This window comes from Neoarius graeffei, chromosome 23 (genome assembly GCF_027579695.1).
Source record: "Neoarius graeffei isolate fNeoGra1 chromosome 23, fNeoGra1.pri, whole genome shotgun sequence".
In the NCBI taxonomy this organism is placed as follows: domain Eukaryota; kingdom Metazoa; phylum Chordata; class Actinopteri; order Siluriformes; family Ariidae; genus Neoarius; species Neoarius graeffei.
The window spans coordinates 56,212,653-56,233,321 of NC_083591.1; the positions used below are offsets into that span (position 1 = coordinate 56,212,653).

General features: G+C 42.8%; 1 protein-coding gene across 2 annotated transcripts; it reads left to right on the plus strand.

Annotated features, from left to right (window-relative positions):
• The first annotated feature begins 2,407 nt into the window (after positions 1-2,407).
• Positions 2,408-20,220, plus strand: mffb (mitochondrial fission factor b). Of its 2 annotated transcripts, XM_060906489.1 has the most exons (7): positions 2,409-2,625; positions 7,633-7,854; positions 8,375-8,556; positions 10,842-10,930; positions 14,192-14,356; positions 14,749-14,833; positions 17,717-20,220. In XM_060906489.1, the coding sequence occupies exons 2-7, from the start codon at positions 7,644-7,646 to the stop codon at positions 17,846-17,848; spliced, it is 864 nt and encodes a 287-aa protein (XP_060762472.1). In that variant the 5' UTR covers positions 2,409-2,625; positions 7,633-7,643; the 3' UTR covers positions 17,849-20,220. The 2 variants fall into 2 exon arrangements, with proteins under 2 accessions (XP_060762473.1, XP_060762472.1); XM_060906490.1 differs by lacking the exon at positions 14,192-14,356 and having other exon boundaries at positions 2,408-2,625.
• The last annotated feature ends 449 nt before the right edge of the window (positions 20,221-20,669 follow it).

The following is a 20,669-nucleotide window of genomic DNA, read 5'->3' on the forward strand; positions in this document are numbered from 1 at the left end:
CTTTGGCTGCCCTAGGCAAGATTGAGTTTTGCCCCCCCCCCCAGAAAAAACCCCCTCTAATAACATCTAAATAACACTTCAATCTAATCACTCTATTCTATTACTATTAAACAATGTACGGTGCATGGACAATAAACAAGAAGTCATTTTTATCTTTTTCATTATTGTTATCATCTCATCTCATTATCTCTAGCTGCTTTATCCTTCTACAGGGTCGCAGGCAAGCTGGAGCCTATCCCAGCTGACTACAGGCGAAAGGCAGGGTACACCCTGGACAAGTCGCCAGGTCATCACAGGGCTGACACATAGACACAGACAACCATTCACACTCACATTCACACCTACGGTCAATTTAGAGTCACCAGTTAACCTAACCTGCATGTCTTTGGACTGTGGGGGAAACCGGAGCACCCGGAGGAAACCCACGCGGACACGGGGAGAACATGCAAACTCCACACAGAAAGGCCCTCGCCGGCCCCGGGGCTCGAACCCAGGACCTTCTTGCTGTGAGGAGACAGCGCTAACCACTGCGCCGCCCCTATTGTTATCATTATTAACATAAAGTGTCACAAAGTAAAATGACCACACAAATTCAATACATATCTCCATATAATGGGCAAAAACTCTTCCGCACCCTGTTCAAAGTGTAGTGCATGAACAATAAACAAGAAATTATTTTTAGTTTCTTTTTTGCTATTAAAAGTTAAGTCATCTCTGAAGAATTAACAAATTAAATGAATAAAAAATTCTACAATTCTAAATTGGGCAAACTTAAGCACCCTGTTAGGACATCAATGGGCTGTATTTTCAAACAAAAGTGCTATTATGGGTACTTTGTTATTGAAGTAACATTACAATGGGACTCGTCTGGTCTTCCTAATGTCAAATTCCTTGATAATATCATCAAATGATATTTCTCGAGATCTCTTGGTTGATGCTCATCAGAGCAAGCCCATTCAGACGTTCTTGACTCATTGTTGACCTTAAGTATGTCTTCAGCAGTTTTAATTTTGAAAAGCTTCTTTCAGCAGAAGCTACTGTCACAGGTAGTGTAACAGCAGAGGTAAGGAGCGCGTATTTCTACATCCCTAGCCGCATCAGAGGTGTTGTAAAAAAGGTTTTCAACCTTTCATGAGCCAGGGCGCACTTTTTTCAATGAAAATATCTCAAGGCACATCACTAATAGAAAATGTTGACTGAAACTAAAACGCTGTTGCTAATATTTACAATATACAGTCATTCTATAATTTTCCACGGTACACTTGGTGATCTCTCACGGCACACTAGTGTTCCGCGGTACTAGAGTTCGGCAGCACAGTGGCTGAAAACACTGTACACCACTGATGCACTTGGTAACATCTCCATTCAATAACTCCATCCCTCCTTTTTGGTGGGGTTTTGGTCGCCCTTGGCGCCTCTGGGCACACTTTGTGCTCTAGGCAATTGCCTAGGTCGCCTATAGCAATCGCCGGTGCTGCTCCCCGTGTCCGTGTGGGTTTCCTCCGGGTGCTCCGGTTTCCCCCACAGTCCAAAGACATGCAGGTTAGGCTAACTGGTGACTCTAAATTGAGCGTAGGTGTGAATGTGAGTGTGAATGGTTGTCTGTGTCTATGTGCAGCCCTGTGATGACCTGGCGACTTGTCCAGGGTGTCATCTCATCTCATTATCTCTAGCCGCTTTATCCTTCTACAGGGTCGCAGGCAAGCTGGAGCCTATCCCAGCTGACTACGGGCGAAAGGCGGGGTACACCCTGGACAAGTCGCCAGGTCATCACAGGGCTGACACATAGACACAGACAACCATTCACACTCACATTCACACCTACGCTCAATTTAGAGTCACCAGTTAACCTAACCTGCATGTCTTTGGACTGTGGGGGAAACCGGAGCACCCGGAGGAAACCCACGCGGACACGGGGAGAACATGCAAACTCCACACAGAAAGGCCCTCGCCGGCCCCGGGGCTCGAACCCAGGACCTTCTTGCTGTGAGGCGACAGCGCTAACCACTACACCACCGTGCCGCCCTGTCCAGGGTGTACCCCGCCTTTCGCCCGTAGTCAGCTGGGATAGGCTCCAGCTTGCCTGCGACCCTGTAGAACAGGATAAAGCGGCTAGAGATAATTATTTGGCCCTTGATGACCTAAAAATTTAGCGATGTGGCCCTCAGTGAAAATGAGTTTAACTCCCCTGTTCTATACTCTTTGGTGTAACTCATTTACAGCGCGCTTATGTTGGAGAGGAACGATAGTTTTCATTTGTATGTCCTCAGCCTAAGTTCTCTGTCTAAGCTAATTTGAAAAGAAAGAAACACACAAACACATTAAAAACCCGGATGTTGCTTCTTGAACGCACTAAAAATGGCGACCGGGATTTTGTGCACTTTGTAGGCGCCCTAACTAGGACGCGCGCGGATTGGAGCGCGTCCCTCAGCAGGGCGGACGGATGGATGGATGGATGGATGGAGGGTGCAGTCCAACTGTTTTCACAACTCTACACGAATTGTTCAGCTCGTTAAAATATTTCGACCTGTTGATCTCGTTTGGAAAATAATCCGGAACTGAGAATCTTTAGGCATGTAAAACCGGAAGCTGACAACAGAGCAGCGACAGCACTGAAGCTAGCAGGTAATTAGCTATCCAGCTAATCTTTATTAATATTAATGATAACGCTAACGAGGGACATGTTGCTAATTTAAAGCAAAATATTAATGATATGTTATCCAGGAGTTAAAAATTATATTTAGTGTGTAATTTTAAAACTTAGGTTTTGCATTTAGCCAGATAGCTAATGAGGGCTAACAGGTTGATGATGCTAGCTAGAACACCAGCCTGGAAAAAAATAAAAAAGAGCTAAATTTGTTTTCCTCATTTTTAAAAAAATTATTTTAAGCATCATATTTGGTGTTATTTTATTTTAAAATAATTAGGGAAAACTTAATGTGAATATTAATTTATGTATTATTTATATAAATTTTATTTTTATTTATTTAATATATTTGACGATTTATTTATTTACAGTTGTTCATAGTCTATTAGTTTACTATTTTATCTTTCTTTTTTTGTTTGTTTGTTTCTTTAACTGACACCTGAAGTGACAAGGTGAAGGTACTTATGCGACACATAATCTGAACCCTCAGCGCTGTTCAGTTCTCTATTCTGATTGGTCAAAAAGTGTTGATTTACGTAACTTTCTTTCATTTTTGTACGTTATCGTTTCTATTCTATCGTTTATCATTCGCAGCAGGTGCTCCACCTGAACCTATCGACTATAAACGTGAAGTTTTCTGTAAGGGGATGAGATGATTTTCACATTTATGGAAGGAGTCTCCAGTGTCAGCGCTTTGTAACAGTCAGAGGTGAAGCTGGAACGTCTTCAAGACATGAGTTTACGCTGTTTTTTTTTTTTCCTTGATTAAAATATAGGGCGGCACGGTGGTGTAGTGGTTAGCGCTGTCGCCTCACAGCAAGAAGGTCCTGGGTTCGAGCCCCGGGGCCGGCGAGGGCCTTTCTGTGCGGAGTTTGCATGTTCTCCTCGTGTCCGCGTGGGTTTCCTCCGGGTGCTCCGGTTTCCCCCACAGTCCAAAGACATGCAGGTTAGGTTAACTGGTGACTCTAAATTGAGCGTAGGTGTGAATGTGAGTGTGAATGGTTGTCTGTGTCTATGTGTCAGCCCTGTGATGACCTGGCGACTTGTCCAGGGTGTACCCCGCCTTTCGCCCGTAGTCAGCTGGGATAGGCTCCAGCTTGCCTGCGACCCTGTAGAACAGGATAAAGCGGCTACAGATAATGAGATGAGATGAGATTAAAATATATGCTGGAGAGCAAGTGTGTTAAAGGAACAGTCCACCGTACTTCCATAATGAAATGTGCTCTTATCTGAATTGAGACGAGCTGCTCCGTACCTCTCCGAGCTTTGCGCGACCTCCCAGTCAGTCAGACGCGGTCAGACGCGCTGTCACTCCTGTTAGCAATGTAGCTAGGCTCAGTATGGCCAATGGTATTTTTTGGGGCTGTAGTTAGATGCGACCAAACTCTTCCGCATTTTTCCTGTTTACATAGGTTTATATGAGCAGTGATATGAAACAAGTTCAGTTACACAAATTGAAACGTAGCGATTTTCTATGCTACGGAAAGTGCGCACTATAATGACAGGCGTACTAACACCTTCTGCGTGCTTCGACAGCGCATTGATACGGAGCTCAGATATCAATGCGCTGCCGAAGCGCGCAGAAGGTGTTAGTACGCCTGTCATTATAGTGCGCACTTTCCGTAGCATAGAAAATCGCTACGTTTCAATTTGTGTAACTGAACTTGTTTCATGTCACTGGTCATATAAACCTATGTAAACAGGAAAAATGCGGAAGAGTTTGGTCGCATCTAACTACAGCCCCAAAAAATACCATTGGCCATACTGAGCCTAGCTACATTGCTAACAGGAGTGACCGCGCATCTGACTGTGTCTGACTGACTGGGAGGTCGCGCAAAGCTCGGAGAGGTACGGAGCAGCTCGTCTCAATTCAGATAAGAGCATATTTCATTATGGAAGTACGGTGGACTGTTCCTTTAAAGCTGCTGTAATATAAGTGTAGCCTGGGCCCGCCCATCCTAAGTGTGACGCAGCACGAGGGCCTGTTGCGAACTTAGTCTGGCAAGGCAAGCTATCTCCAGCTCTTCCAAGCTCCCGAAAAATCGGGAGCCAATCAACTTTGAGCATCTCCAACGGCCCTGGGTAGAGGCGTGTTCAAGGCAGTGACGTAGTAGAACTGCGACCGGAAGCCATAGATTGTTTACAGAATCTATGCCGGAAGCGCTTTGTTCACTAGAAACATTACGAACGTGGAGCAGCGGCAAGCCTTTGACACAGCGGTAGATGCTGTATTGAAAGCATTCAACGGGAAGTTCTCATTGAAAACGGAGCAAAGAGCAGCCCTGGAGGTATTTATCTTCTTCCTGTTACTCAAGCAGTTTCCGTCGCGTCACATACGTCAGAGGAAAGAGTGATGTGATTGGTTTAAGCTTCGTCACAGCCTTTTCTGGCTTCGACCAGTAGCAAACTGAGGCATTTCAGGGAGGCGGGTCAACCACGCACTTTGGGAAACGGTTGGGCTTAATATCTTTGCCAGACCAATGCTTGCAGAGCTTTGAAGTTGCGTTAGCCAGACTAATATAAGTGAGGACTTGTTTCACAGATGATAAACCCTGTTCTTGGCTGCAGGACTGGAACCCAATGTGTTCTGTTTTCTGTTGCATGCTGAGATGCTTTTCTGCTCACCACGGTTGTAAAGAGTGATTGATTATATGAGTTACTATATCCTTCTTGGCAAAAAAGCAGCTTGAACCGATCTGTCCATTTTCCTCTGACCCTTTCTTATCAACAAGGCGTTTGTTTCCACCCACAGAACTGTCCCTCCCTCGCTCGATGTTTTTTGCACCACTCTGTCTGTGTAAACTCTTGAGACTGTTGTGTGTGAAAACCCCAGGAAGGAGATCAGCAGTTTCTGAAATGCTCAAACCAACACCCATGCCACAGTGAAAGAAAGTCACACTTCACTGTGAGATCGCAATTTTTTTTGATGTTTGAACCTTGTGAACGTTAACTGAAGCGCTTGGTTTGTATCTGGTGGATGTAGGGGTGTTTCTAATAAAGTGGCTGGCGAGTGTAGTACAAGAAGTTTTTCTGTACACGGAGTGCAGAATTATTAGGCAAGTTGTATTTTTGAGGATTAGTTTTATTATTGAACAACAACTATGTTCTCAATCAAACAAAAAGACTCATAAATATCAAAGCTGAATATGTATGGAAGTTAGAGTGGGGCGTTTTTAGTTTTGGCCATTTTAGGAGAATATGTATGTGTTCAGGTAACTTTCACTGTGCAGAATTATTAGGCAACTTAATAAAAACCAAATATGTAGCCATTTCACTTATTTATTTTCACCCGGTACACTGATATGACAACTCCAGATTTGCAAATAAACATATCTGACATTCAAACACAAAACAAAAACAAATAAGTGACCAATATAGCCACCCTTCTTCATGAGGACGCTCAAAAGCCTTCCATCCATAGATTCTGTCAATTTCTTTACCTGTTCATGACCAACATTGTGTGCAGCAGCAACCACGGCCTCCCAGACGCCGTTCAGAGAGGTGTACTGTTTTCCCTCTTTGTAGACCTCACGTTTTATAATGGACCACAGGTTCTCTATGGGGTTTAGGTCAGGTGAACAAGGGGGCCATGTCATTATTTTTTCACCTTTCAGACCTTTACTGGCTAGCCACGCAGTGGAGTATTTGGACGCATGAGATGGAGCATTATCCTGCATGAAAATCATGTTCTTCTTGAAAGATGCTGACTTTTTCCTATACCACTGCTTGAAGAAGGTTTCTTCCAGGAACTGGCAGTAGGTCTGGGAGTTGAGTTTGAGTCCATCCTCAACTCGAAAAGGTCCAACAAGCTCGTCTTTGATGATACCAGCCCATAGCAGTACTCCACCTCCACCTTGCTGGCGTCCGAATCGGAGTGGAGCTCTGTGCCCATTACTGATCCAGCCACAGGCCCATCCATCTGGCCCATCAAGAGTCACTCTCATCTCATCAGACCACAGCACCTTAGAAAAATCAGTCTTAAGATATTTCTTGGCTCAGTCTTGACGTTTTATCTTGTGTGCCTTACTCAGTGGTGGTTGTTTTTCAGCCTTCCTTACCTTGGCCATGTCCCTCAGTATTGCACACCTTGTACTCTTTGACACTCCAGGAATGTTGCAACTCTGGAATATGGCAGAACTGGATGCTAATGGCTGCTTGTTAGCTTCACGCTTGATTTTCCGCAGATCATGTGCAGTTATTTTGCGCCTTTTTTTCCCCCGCACGCTTCTTTCGACCCTGTTGACTATTTGCAATGAAACGCTTGATTGTTCGGTGATCACGTTTCAACATCTTCGCAATTTCAAGAGTGCTGCAGCCGTCTGCAAGACATCTCACAATTTTAGACTTTTCAAAGTCTGTCAGATCTCTCTTCTGACCCATTTTGCCAGAGGAAAAGAGGTTGCCTAATAATTATGCACACCTGATATAGGGTGTTGATGTCATTAGACCACACCCCCTCTCATTACACAGATGCACAGCACCTGATATACTTAATTGGTAGTAGGCTTTCAAGCCTAAACAGCTTGGAGTGGGACAACATGCATTAAAAGGATGTTGTGGTCAAAATACTCACTTGCCTAATAATTCTGCACTCAGTGTAGTCATTAAATGATTAAAACATTTCAAGATGTGCTGTCACACAAGCTGTGCTGTTGATTGTTTTCCTCATACAGCATGTCCTCCAGTGTTTTATTGCTTTCTTAATGTCTGTAAAAGTAATGTAAATTTTAAATAGAGATCCTAACAACACCTGTGATTTGACATGATGTGACAAGTCAGAAAAGTGTACTGCAACACACATTATCGTGATATCGATATCATGTCCTCGTAATGCTATCCTGTGACTGCAGTGCATTATGGGATGTGAGATGCAAGAATTATAGCTCCAGCCTCTTACTGGGAAGTTCATCCATTTCTTAGCTTGTGCTGAGTAAATTTATGGATATTGGTGCTGATCGTTTTAGACCTGTACGTTTATCTTGCAGCCAGTCAGGAAATGAGCGAGGCCAACTTCGCCGTCACGGCCGACCCGGGTGAAATAAGTCGCATGCAGTGCGAGCTGGACTACACCGAGGGCATCAGCCAGCAGATGAGGATCCCTGACAGGCTGAAAGTTGGACCGGACTTGTCAATGGACCAGCCTCCACCGTTCCCTGAGGAATCCCACAGCACCATGATGCACGTTCCAGATCGGCTCGTCGTGGCAGGTACATCAGCCCACTGTCAGCTCGGCATCACAGCTTTAAATCGCGAGTCCATTTTGATACCACGGATCCCCCTCTCACTCTATAAACCCAATCGAACGGTTCTCAAATACGATGACTCGTTTACTGAAGAGTCATATTCCAGTTGAATCAGAGATTCACGCTGCTCTTGATTGAACCAGGTGTACCGAGGTGCCAGCATTGCAAACATGAGTTTGAATCCCCAGATCAAGATACAGTCAGTTTGAAGAGAAAGAGACCAGGTGGTGTTTTCAGTAATTATACACACACACACGCACACAAAAGCTAAAATTTTAGCACTTGTGCTTGATTCAGGACTGAAACATGCTTATTTGTGTGAAGGAAATTACGGATGACTTTGACGTGCCAGCTGTGTGACGAACAAGCAACAGATGAACGTCTCGTTTGCGACACCATTTATATCATTAAATTCTGCAGTCGCCTGTTTCTCTGTCTGTAGGTTCATTAATCTGTTAGCGGGTTTTTTTTGTTTGTTTGTTAGTCGCTCCAGGGGACGAAACCAATCCTCACTTCAGCAGGTCACGAGATTTCGATCTGATCCAGTCCATCGCAGTGGAGAGTGTGGAGCTGAAGGCTCCTCCACAGGTTCTCACTCTCCAAGAGCAGCCTCTGGGCTTCCTGGAGCCGGAGCAGCAACCAGAACCCCCTCGGCTGAGAGAGGAGGTGAGGAAATGTATCCAATAGACCCAGATTCCTCAACATGGGACCTCCTCGGTGTTCTTGGGCCCAACTCTGTACTTCATTAGGACTGAAATATATAAAGTCCAGCACAGGGGTGTTCACCTAAAATTAGAATGGTCCAGATAAGTGACTAACGTGAATGGTGATGAGACGCCTTTTAATGCTTAATTATTCGCGATTAGTTAATTACTGTAAATAAGATGCATCTGTTCTAAGTGCTTCACATTATTTTTTTTTTTCTTCAGTTTGTGGTGGACAGATCTGTAGCCCGGACTAGCACAGCCTGTCTGGAGGAGGCTGGTTGAGGTAGAACTGATAGAGATTGGATACGCTAGAACCAATATACATTGGATGAGGTGGAACCAATAGAGACTGGATGAGAGAGAACCTTGAATCAAATGAGTTTGGTTGAGCTACAACTGATAGAACTGAAAGGAGGAGGGAGAACATAGAGTTTGGATGAATTGGATGAGGTAGAACCAAGACAGTTTGGATCAGTTACAACCAAGAGGGATTGGATCAATTGCAACCTAGAGAGATTGGATGACGTAGAACCTAGAGAGATTGGATGAGGGAGAAACAATAGAGACTGGATCAGTTACAACCTAGAGAGATTGGATGACGTAGAACCTAGAGAGATTGGATGAGGGAGAAACAATAGAGATTGGATCAGTTACAACCTAGAGAGATTGGATGACGTAGAACCAATAGAGTTCAGAAAAGGGGGAAATGGAGATCGGATTAGATGTAATCTATAGAGATTGGATGAGGTGGAACCAATAGAGACTGGATGAGAGAGAACCTTGAATCAAATGAGTTTGGTTGAGCTACAACTGATGGAACTGAAAGGAGGAGGGAGAACATAGAGTTTGGATGAATTGGATGAGGTAGAACCAAGACAGTTTGGATCAGTTACAACCAAGAGGGATTGGATCAATTGCAACCTAGAGAGATTGGATGATGTAGAACCTAGAGAGATTGGATGATGTAGAACCTAGAGAGATTGGATGAGGGAGAAACAATAGAGATTGGATCAGTTACAACCTAGAGAGATTGGATGACGTAGAACCAATAGAGTTCAGAAAAGGGAGAAATGGAGATCGGATTAGATGTAATCTATAGAGATTGGATGAGGTGGAACCAATAGAGACTGGATGAGAGAGAACCTAGGATCAGATGAGTTTGTTTGAGCTACAACTGATAAAACTTGGATAAGATAGAACTGATTGGATGAGGGAGAACGTAAAGGGTTTGGATTAATTAGAACCTGCAGAGATTGGATGTGGTATAACCAATAGAGTTTGGATGAAGTAGAGCCTATAAAGATCAGATGAGGTAGAAATGATAGAAACTGGATGGGGTAGAGCCAATAGAGACTAGATGAGGGAGAACCTTCAGAGATTGGATGAAGTCAAACGAGTAGAGTTCAGAGAAGAGGGAACTAGAGATCGGATTAGATGGAACTGATGGACTGAAGAACATGAGAGAGATAATTATGAAGGAGAGCTCATGGAGGTGAACAAAAGTCATTAAATGCTGAAGGGTTTCATTAAGTTTGGTGTTTAGATGGAAGTTTATTAAATTTTCCAGAAATATCGTCCAAAACTCAGGCTTGGAAAAGACCCGATATAAAAAATGAATATAAATCATTATTAAAAAGTTGAAAGAAAGCACGGAATCTGAATTAAAGCTTTTCCCAGGCTTTAATAAATCCAACACTCGCTTCACCTTCTGTTCAAAACCCCAGCCCTCTGTAGATCATTTCCCACTGGGGCTTTCTGGAGAGTTTCAGATCAGATCAGATCAGGTTTAGCCGCATGTTTGCTTTGTATCCTGTTTTAATTATACCTCAGCCAAGCATCTAACATGCACACGAGTTCCACCCTGAATGCAGTCGTTAATCCAGGAGATGTTTGTTTCTTTACGCTTTACATCGCTGGAGTTACGAAGCTAAAAACACAAAACCCGAGGACTCGGTTTCTTTCTTTAATGAAAAGTTTGCTTTTCTCTCTCTTACATTCCATCCAACACCCAGAGTTTGACGTCACATTTCTAGATTAGGAACGATTCCACTGAGCAGAGCTTGTAAGTCTGTAAACAAATTTACGCTGCTGCTGCTGTATTTTGTAAAATTTGTTCTAAATTGTGTTTCTCGGCTACATGACTTTACGAAGCGAGTGCGTAAAAGGCGTGCTGTTTGCACGAAACTAATCTGGAAGCGATAAGATTTTTATACATAATGTTTTTCTCTCTGTCTCCTCATAAAGATTCACTCTCGCACAAGACCTCGGCGTGAACCTTTCGCCAGTGAGACTTCTGGAGCGCGTCACAACGGCCAGATCGTCAAATATGATGCGTAAGGACAAACACACTTGCATGTGCGCGCACACACACCACACAGAGTCCTCATGTTGAGATACATGCATTCACCCAAGGTTAAGGTGTGTGTGTACTGTACAAGCATCTACTGGCTTAGATTAGACATACGTGTTTTTCCTCATGGAGTGTAAAGCGTATTGGAATGTTCCGGATCTCTGAGGCACATCTCTGATTGCTAAGAAGTAAATTGATCGATTAAGCGAGCTGTTCATGCATATAAAGCCGTATGGCTCGTTCTATAATTGTGGGTACATTTCAAGCCTCGACTCTGTTAGTCATCGTCAACTCCGTTATTGTTCAACTGGGCAGTCCGTTAACAGAGTCGACGATAACGGAGTTGACGTTTTGTGTCTTAACTCCACATGCTAACCTCAAACTAGCTACCAAACGGCATGTATAGAAACAATTTTATGGATTTTAATCATTATTTTTGAAAAATGAGTGATTCACTCTGATCTCACCATAACAGAGTTGACAAATAATTAATCTACTGTTGGTGTAAAGTCCTCAACATTTTGTTCAAATTAACGAGAGAAGAAACTTAACGTACCTCACTGCCTTTCTGAAGTTTCCCGCCAGAGGAAGTGACATCATTCGGTGCAGGTGTTACACGTGTTATTAAAAGTCTTTATGGATTTTATGCGGTTTTATCACAGAGTTGACAAGAACATTGGGACGGATTTTTTTTTTTTTAAACGACTGAAATTTCATATCATACAGAAAATGAACTTTAACAGATTGTTAGACTGAATCACTTCCTGTTGATTCGAGTTGAATGGATGAATCAGGAGTCAAAGACCGCCAATAATGTGGGGGGAGGGGTGGGAGTAATTTAGTTAATGTTTTATGGATAAATTGGGTCTAAAACGTCCATTAAGCATCGCTATTGGTGAAAGTTTGTCATAATTTGCATTATTGTTCAATCAAAACTGATTCAATAAAGATTTCTTTTGTGGAAAAAACCCCCAAAAGGTTTATCATCTCGGAGACGCGAAATGTACCCCGAATTCTAGAATGACCCATATATGTATCAGTTCCAGGTCAAGTAAACGTCAAATAAAGCTCTAGTCAGCAATCATATAGACCCCTTTCACTGACGTCACCCGAAACCGGAAGTAAACAGACCCTGCGCCATTTTGGAAGACCAACAATCTCATGATTAGGGGGAAATAACAGCAGCGGTATGTGAACTCACGAGAATAAAGTGGAGTGGCAAACAACTTAAACAAACAAATCTGAGCTGTTTTATGATTTATTGGCCCAACAGTAGACTTGAAAGAAACCTGTGTGAGACTTGGCAAAAAACTGCGGATATAATGGATAAGTCTGTGCATGATCTGCGGACACTTTGAGGTAAGCAAACGCAAGAAATTCAGATTTAAAACATGCTAAAGTGGCCCCAAGTTGATAACTGTATGAGGAGCAAGCCTCCCAGACTTCTACAATTTAATAATAATAATAATTTAGGATGGTTTGGGGCTTGCTCGCTGCTGCCAGGTTGGTTGTTGAGTAGCCTGACTGTTTTTTTTTTCTTGCGTGTGGTATCATTGTTGACGCGAGGTTATTTTTTGAACATGCCAATGCGGACACGATTTCCCCTGATGAGTTATGACTTCAGACGCGATGCGTGTGTGGTGGTGTGGAGTCCGCGTGATATGTGCGTAAGATAGGCTTCTCATGTGTTTGGAGATCCGCGCTCGAGACAAGCGCAAGGCTTCTCATGTGTTTGGAGATCCGCGCTCGAGACAAGCGCAAGGCTTCTCATGTGTTTGGAGATCCGCGCTCGAGACAAGCGCAAGGCTTCTCATGTGTTTGGAGATCCGCGCTCGAGACAAGCGCAAGGCTTCTCATGTGTTTGGAGATCCGCGCTCGAGACAAGCGCAAGGCTTCTCATGTGTTTGGAGATCCGCGCTCGAGACAAGCGCAAGGCTTCTCATGTGTTTGGAGATCCGCGCTCGAGACAAGCGCAAGGCTTCTCATGTGTTTGGAGATCCGCGCTCCGAGACAAGCGCAAGCGCCCCCCCCCCCCCCCCCCCCCCCAAGGGAAAAAAAGGGACCCCCCCCGAAAATATCGGCATAGTTCGAACACGGAGTGTAGGCACTGGGTGTAAACAACAAATAGTTTACAATGTCTGGGTAGCAAACAGATGGCAGAATTGGTGTCCGGTCCTCCTTATGTTTCCATTCTCCCTTGCCCCGAGTCTTATCATATGGGTCAAACCCATCAATCACAGCCAGTTTCTCCACATACCGTGCCCTTTCTGCAGCTGGTAATGTACTCACATAACCAGAATTATCATCCATCGTGTCACTTTACTCTCTCGTACTTTGTTTTATATTGTGAGTGCATGTACTTGGTCTTCCAATATGACGCCTAACAAAATCTCGCAGTGCGGTGACGTCATGTGAAAGGGGTCTATAGGGGGCCAAGCAGGAATGATGTCATGGAGTTTGTAAGATGGATTACTTTCTAAACAGTGTTTGGAAGAATGATGATTTTAAAAAAAGAACTAATTAGAATGTAATGTACAGTTTAAATACAAACAGGATGGATGAGTGTTAAATTCATTAGGCAGGAATCATTGACATTGCATATTGCATTTTAACATCTAAAGCATTTTTGCACTGAAGCATAGCACTTTAACATGCTTGGACTTTAGCATTTAAGTACTTTATGATTGTCTATATTCTGGATTTTTACCTGACCTTATTTATATGTCTGTGTATACTGTATTGACCTGTTGATCAAAAGTTGCACTCAAGCACTTTAATGCCTGGATACTATTATTATCATTATTTACCTTATTTTTATTATTATTATTATTATTATTATTATTATTTTTATTATTCCAAAGATCAACCTGCCACAGGGACTAAAGATGCAAATTAGCCATTGGCTATAATCTTGCGTATTTACATGTAAATGTTTTTATTAATATGCATTGTCCCTGTTAAAAGAATAATATAAAATAAAAATAAAGATAAATAAAGGAAAAAGCAGAATCCGAATGAGCTAGACTGACTAGTAGCGACTGTATGGTGATCGTTATTGTGAAAATGTTAGAAAATATTGCGATATGTGTATATATTTAGGTCACATCACCTAGCTCTACTCCTGAAGCTACACAAAAACCTGTGCGCTGTAACGAGTGTCAGTCCTGCTGTGTTCACTTCAGCATGTTTAGTGTTAACTTTTCGTTCCTCCCCCTGTGTGTGTGTTTGTGTGGCTGGCGCTCAGCGTGAGCCCGTCTCCCAGCGCTCCTGTCCGTCTTTGTCCCCCTCTCGTGTCCCCCGAGGACTGGCCGAGCGTGGGCACTGTGGGCGGAGTCCTCTCCTACATCCAGCTCACGACACGCCGTGCTTACGAGCACGTCCTGGCCATGCTGGACGACTCGCACCGCAGGTGAGCTCTCGCACGCTTCAGCGTGAATAGTGAAGGTAGCGTATCGTTACGGCCTCCGGTTTAAACACGACTAGATGATCTCCAGCTAACAGAAGGAAATCGATCCGAAATCGTAAATTGAGAGTACTCGGAGCAGAAATCATTGGTCAGAGAAATTTTTGTGGTTCTTAGAAAATACGGGATTTATGTAGAAAACTACTCCATGATGGTGATCATAACATAATCGTACTTGTAGCTGGAACTGTGTTTCGCGTTATGTTTTGTAGGTTGCGCTGGTTAAACACATCTGCTAATGAGTAGGTGAAAATAATACAGGGTTGTAATTCGTGCATGTGTTTCTGAAAGCTCTTCAAATGATTAAACAAACCTCGTTCTCATGGTTTCTGTCTCAGGACTGCACTTGTGCCTACGGATGCTAGTTTGGAAGGCACTCCCGATGACCTGGCATTAGCCGACGCCTCGGCACTAAGACGACAGGTACGAGCCCGCCTCTGTAAACACCAGGTAAACCGTCTCCCACAGAGACACGGGTGCTGGAGTTCAGGATTCGTGACGCAGATACCCCTTTTCCACCAAATCAGTTCCAGGGCTGGTTCGGGGCCGGTGCTGGTGCTGGTTCACAACTCGTTCAACTTGCGAGCCAGCTGAGAACCAGTTTGCTTTTCCATAGCTCGCGGTGCTAAGGGGAGCCACGTCATTAAGTCGCTGTATACGTCAGTTACATCGCTGCGTTTGCATAAACCTTGGCACGAACATCGAAGCAAAAACAACATGGAGAAGAAGAACCAGCAACAACAATAATAATAATGGCTGACTTCGCGTTTGTACAGCTGCTGCTTCTCGTCGCTTAAAAATGGCAATCTTTCGCGGTCTTGTTATTGTTGTTGGTCTTAACAACTCCGCCCCCCCGCTGACGTAAGCGGTTCTTTCCTCTGGCCCAGCAGAGAGTTGGTGCTAGCCTGGAACTGTTTTTTTTGGCCCCAGAGCCAGTTCTTTGTCAGTGGAAACAGAAAACCCGGTTCCAAACTAAGCGCTGGCCCCGAACCAGCCCTGGAACTGCTTTGGTGGAAAAGGGGCATCAGTGAACGAGTCTTGTCTTTGAATCCGAGAGCATCGGGGGAGGGGGACAGCTTGTTGTTTACAAGGGTTTTTTTTGTGTTTTTTTTGGGGGGGGGTTGTCTTTCATTCAGTGTGTGTATATAGATTAGATCTTCACCATTTAAAATAGAGTAGAGGTTGTTGTGGAGATGGAGTGCTGAAAAAAGAAATTTAGAGAAGTTACAAAAAAACGTTAGAGAGAGAAGGAATCTGTTTGGTACGGCAGAGCAATAGGGCCAGGGTTTTATATTTTATTTGGAAACTTCTGAGAAAAAAAACTCAGAATTTGAGATTAAAGTTGAAATTTTCGAGAAAAAAAGTTGAAATTTTCGAGAAAAAAAGTCAGAAATCTGTAGAAGGCGGGCTTCCATACGGAAGTGACACCCACTCGCGGCCGATAGACATGAATGGCTGAGACCAGAGCCATGGAATTCAGAGTTGTGACAACCGGGGTACAGGAAGTCGGTTGGTGATGTGACTCACGTAGATTCAAACACTTCTAGGCAGCGGCTTTCTGTTTGCTAGAGGCTAACACAGAACCACTACATAACAAGCAAAACCCAATCCCGAAATAACATTTGATTAAGTCGTCCATTTCAGCAGCACTAAACGCAGTAGTAGCAGACTGTGGCAGCGGGGGCGTGGTCAAGAGCCGGTCTGTGACAGGAGGGCGGAGTCAGGGAAGGTAAGTGGCAGAATCACTACACCTGACGGCAATTAACCTGTGTTTGTGTGTCTCTTCCCAGTCACCGCGCCCTGCTTAAAGAGGGAGAGCAGAGGAGCTCATCCCCGAACCAGACGCCGGTTGTGTGTGTCTGTGTTAGTCACTGGATGTTTCACTGAAAAGTGTGGCAATAAAAGCCGTGTTTGCGAACCTGATCTCTGTCCTGCCGTCCTCTGTGCTCCACCCTTCATTAGAACTAACTAAGGGTGGAGCACAGAGGACAGCAGGACAGAGATCAGGTTCGCAAACACGGCTTTTTAGAACTAACGAAGGGTGGAGCACAGAGGACGGCAGGACAGAGATCAGGTTCGCAAACACGGCTTTTATTGCCACACTTTTCAGTGAAACATCCAGTGACTAACACAGACACACACAACCGGCGTCTGGTTCGGGGATGAGCTCCTCTGCTCTCCCTCTTTAAGTAGGGCGCGGTGACTGGGAAGACACACACAAACCCAGGTTAATTGCCATCAGGTGTAGTGATTCTGCCACTTACCTTCCCTGACTCCGCCCTCCTGTCGCAGACCGGCGCTTGACCACGCCCCCGCTGCCACAGTCTGCTACTACTGTGTTTAGTGCTGCTGAAATGGACGACTTAATCAAATGTTATTTCGGGATTGGGTTTTGCTTGTTATGTAGTGGTTCTGTGTTAGCCTCTAGCAAACAGAAAGCCGCTGCCTAGAAGTGTTTGAATCTACGTGAGTCACATCACCAACCGACTTCCTGTACACCGGTTGTCACAACTCTGAATTCCATGGCTCTGGTCTCAGCCATTCATGTCTATCGGCCGCGAGCGAGTGTCACTTCCGTATGGAAGCCCGCCTTCTACAGATTTCTGACTTTTTTTTCTCGAAAATTTCGACTTTAGTCTCAAATTCTGAGTTTTTTTTCTCAGAAATTAAAAAAATATATATGTATTTCTTAGTGGCACTATCGCTCTTCCATAGTTTGGCTTTACATGGAAATAAGAAGGAAGGAAAAATGAGTGCTGAAGGAGAGAAAGAATTGAATGCTGGAGGAAAAACAGAAAAGTAAAAAAAAAGGATTTCTTGTCTTAACATTGAATGAAAGAAAGAAAGGAAAAATTGACTTTTCAAAGAAAGACTTGAGTTCAGAAAGAAAAAGAATTGAGTGCTAAAAGAGAGGATGGAAGAATTGAGTGCTGAAAGAAAGAAGGAAAAAGAAAAAAAATGTTGAAGGAAAGAAAGAACGAGACTCTATCTTACCCTTTGTGAAGGCTCCTCATCTGTGCATTTTTATATTTTTATTATTAAATTTATCTTTTTTTTAATATTTTATATTTATAGATATTTACTTATAATTGTATTTTATTTTCTGCTAAAATGACTTGTTAGCATTAAGATGGGTAATGCCAGCGAATGACGGTCTCTGACCCCGCCTCCTTTTTCTGGCCGAGATCCGTAACAGTGCCGATTGGTTGGTTTTGAGCCTTAGCTCCACCTCCGGTACCAGCAGAAAAGTGTCTCCCGTAAACCCGAAATAATCCTGTAACGTCGGATTTTTGTGTTTCGATTCAGATCGTGAAGCTGAACCGGAGACTTCAGGTGCTGGAGCACGAGAATAAAGAGCGAGCGAGGCGGGAGATGGTGGTGTACTCCCTCACCGTCGCTTTCTGGCTGGTGAACGCGTGGATGTGGGTACGCCGCTAAGCGCTGGAGCCGTCACCTCCATCCACTCATCATCTCCGGCTGCATTTAATCAGAATCTCGGATCTTCGTTTGTATTTATCGATAATTTATTATCGCTCAGATATTCTTTCTAAAGTCTAAACTTGGACCTGATACCAAAATTAGCGAAATACAAATTAAAATGATTGGCTCACGTAATAGAGAGGGTGCCAATAGTTTCAAGTAAACAGAGCTGTATTAATACAACTGTCAATTTTTCAAACTTGTCTATAAACTGTGTTTGTGCAGAAAAAAAGACTCACTTCCTGTAGGAGATTAGTGCCCATAATGTGTTCAGTGTTGTTCAAGATGTAAAAAGTAAGGAGGAAATCACTTCAGGATGTGCTGTTACAGGAAAATAATCAGGGTGTTTGCTTTATTCCCTTTCTACCACAGCAATTTAACAGTTATTATATTATTAGCCGTTCAGTTTGGGTGAGTCTCCGCCCATGATAACGTCAGATTCCTGTTCATGGCTGACAGAAGAGGAAACTAGTGTGTGCGTGAGCTCATGTTGTCGCTCCTCCACCTCACGGTTCAACGTTTAGTGCGTCGTGAGATGCTTTTCTGCTCACCATGATTGTAAAGAGTGATTATATGAGTTACTATATCCTTCCTGGTCTGGTCATTCTCCTCAGATCTCTCTCATCCACAAGGTGTTTGTTTCCATCCGCAGAACTGTCCTTCACTCTGTTTCTTTGTTTTTCACACCATTCTGTATAAACTCTACAGACTGTTGTTGTTGTGTGTGAAAGTCCCAAGAGATCAGTTTCACGTGTTTTCTTTTTAAAGTGGACAGTGAGTGTTTAACCTTTGACACAAAGCACTGACACTGGAGACTCCTTCCAGAAACGTTAAACGAACATCTCCTTACAGAAAGCTTTACCATATCAATGATTATGCACGTTTTTAAAAAAATAGTTTATGTGGAACGTCTGTTGTACGAGTCTCTGTGAATGAACTGTTACTATAGAAACGGTAACGTATTAGAGCAAGCGTGTTGAGCTAAACCTGAGAGTTGCAGCTGCACTACTGTCGGAGCTGCTGTTCTGGAAAATGAATCGACGTGTGACGATCAGTCAGAATCCAAATGAGTGAACTGAGTACTGAAAAATAAAAAAAAAAATTTGTGCTGAAGGAATTAATCCGTTAACGGAAAGAAGGACAAAGAATTGAGTGTTGAAAGACAGCAAGAATTTAGAGCAAAAGGAAAGAAATGATGAATTAAAGCTGAAAGAGAGAGAGGAAAAACTTGTGCTGGAAGGGAAAGAGAATTGAGGGCTGAAGGAATTAATTCGTTAACAAAGAATTGAGTGTTGAAAGATGGCAAGAATTTAGAGCAAAAAGAAAGAACTGAATGCTGAAAGAAGGGGAGGGAGAAGAGAAAATTGAGTGCTGAAAGAAGTTAAGGAGGAGGAAAGGAATTGAGGGCTGAAGGAAGAAAGACGGAAAGAAATTAGTGTTGAAAGAATGAATGGTAAAAAAGAATTGGTTGGAAGATTGCAAGAACTGAGCAAAAAAGAAAGAATGAATTGAATGCTGCAAGGAAGGGAAAGAAAGAAATTGGTGTTGAAAGAATGAATTCTGAAAAGAATTTGGTTGAAAGATGAGAAGAATTGAATCTAATTGAGTGCTGAAAGGAAGGAAGGAGGGGAAAGAAAGCAAGAATTTAGAGCAAAGGGGAAGAAAGAATTAACTGAATGCTGAAAGAAAAAAGAAAAAATTGAGTGCTGAAAGGAAGGAAAAGAAAGAACTGAGGGCTGAAAGATCGAAAGAAATTAGTGTTGAAAGAATGAATGCTGAAAAAATTTGGTTGAAAGACAGCAAGAACTGAGAGCAAAAAGGAAAGAAAAAGAATGAACTGAGTGCTGAAAGAAGGGAAGGAGGGTGAAGAACAGGGCTGAAGGAAGAAAGATGGAAAGAAATTAGTGTTGAAAGAATGAATGCTAAAAAAGAATTTGGTTGAAAGATGGTAAGAATTGAGAGCGAAAGAGAACGAATTGAATGCTGAAAGAAGGGAGTGAGTGCTGAAGGAAGAAAGGAAAGCAAGAGAGAACGAATAAAAACTTAGTGCTGAATGAACAAATGAATTATTGAAAGGTCGAAAGAATTGAGTGTAAAAAGGAAGAAAGTGTATTTTCATATTTATTCGAAAGTGTAAATGTTTGTACCATAGAACATGAACAGATCGCGTCGTATAAACGTGTAAAGAACACGTCGTGGATGAATTTATTATTTTGTGAAGAATTGAAATCTGATGCTTTATTGTTATTTAAATAAATGTTGTGAATCTTTACTTCATCTTTTCTGGTGATTATGGAATCGAATTAAAATGCAGCTGATTTAAGTCTTAATCTCCTTGTCGTGTGTCATTCTTTCATATTCGGTTCATAATATAGTACATTTATTTAAAAACATATAGCTGTATGCATAAGTATTAACACCCCTACTCCCCTTTCCTTTTTTAAAATTATCTTTTCTTCATTTTGTAATCTTATAACCTGGAACTGAAGTGAACTTACTTGCAATTATGCTGCATGTTATCAGTTTAAACAAATCTAATCTACATGTAGCACAGAATTATTTACAGATTAACTAAAGGGTTTAAGTACTCATCCCTGTTACTGCGAAACGCTTTAATAAGTTCTGTGGGGGTGAATACTTATTCATCTTACAGCACAGCAACCTGACAATCTTAACTATTTTTATTTATTAAAGAATGACGACATACTTTTCATCTCTTTATAGTTACATTTAATGTTCCTGTTCTCACTTGCACTAGAGCAGACACACTGTGGTCAAA

Coding starts and splice junctions, on each gene's coding strand:
- mffb (XM_060906489.1), top strand. CDS start 7,644: ATGAGCGAGGCCAACTTCGCCGTCACGGCCGACCCGGGTGAAATAAGT. Junction 7,855..8,374: donor AGATCGGCTCGTCGTGGCAG/GTACATCAGCCC, acceptor TTTGTTTGTTAG/TCGCTCCAGGGGACGAAACC. Junction 8,557..10,841: donor CCCCTCGGCTGAGAGAGGAG/GTGAGGAAATGT, acceptor CTCCTCATAAAG/ATTCACTCTCGCACAAGACC.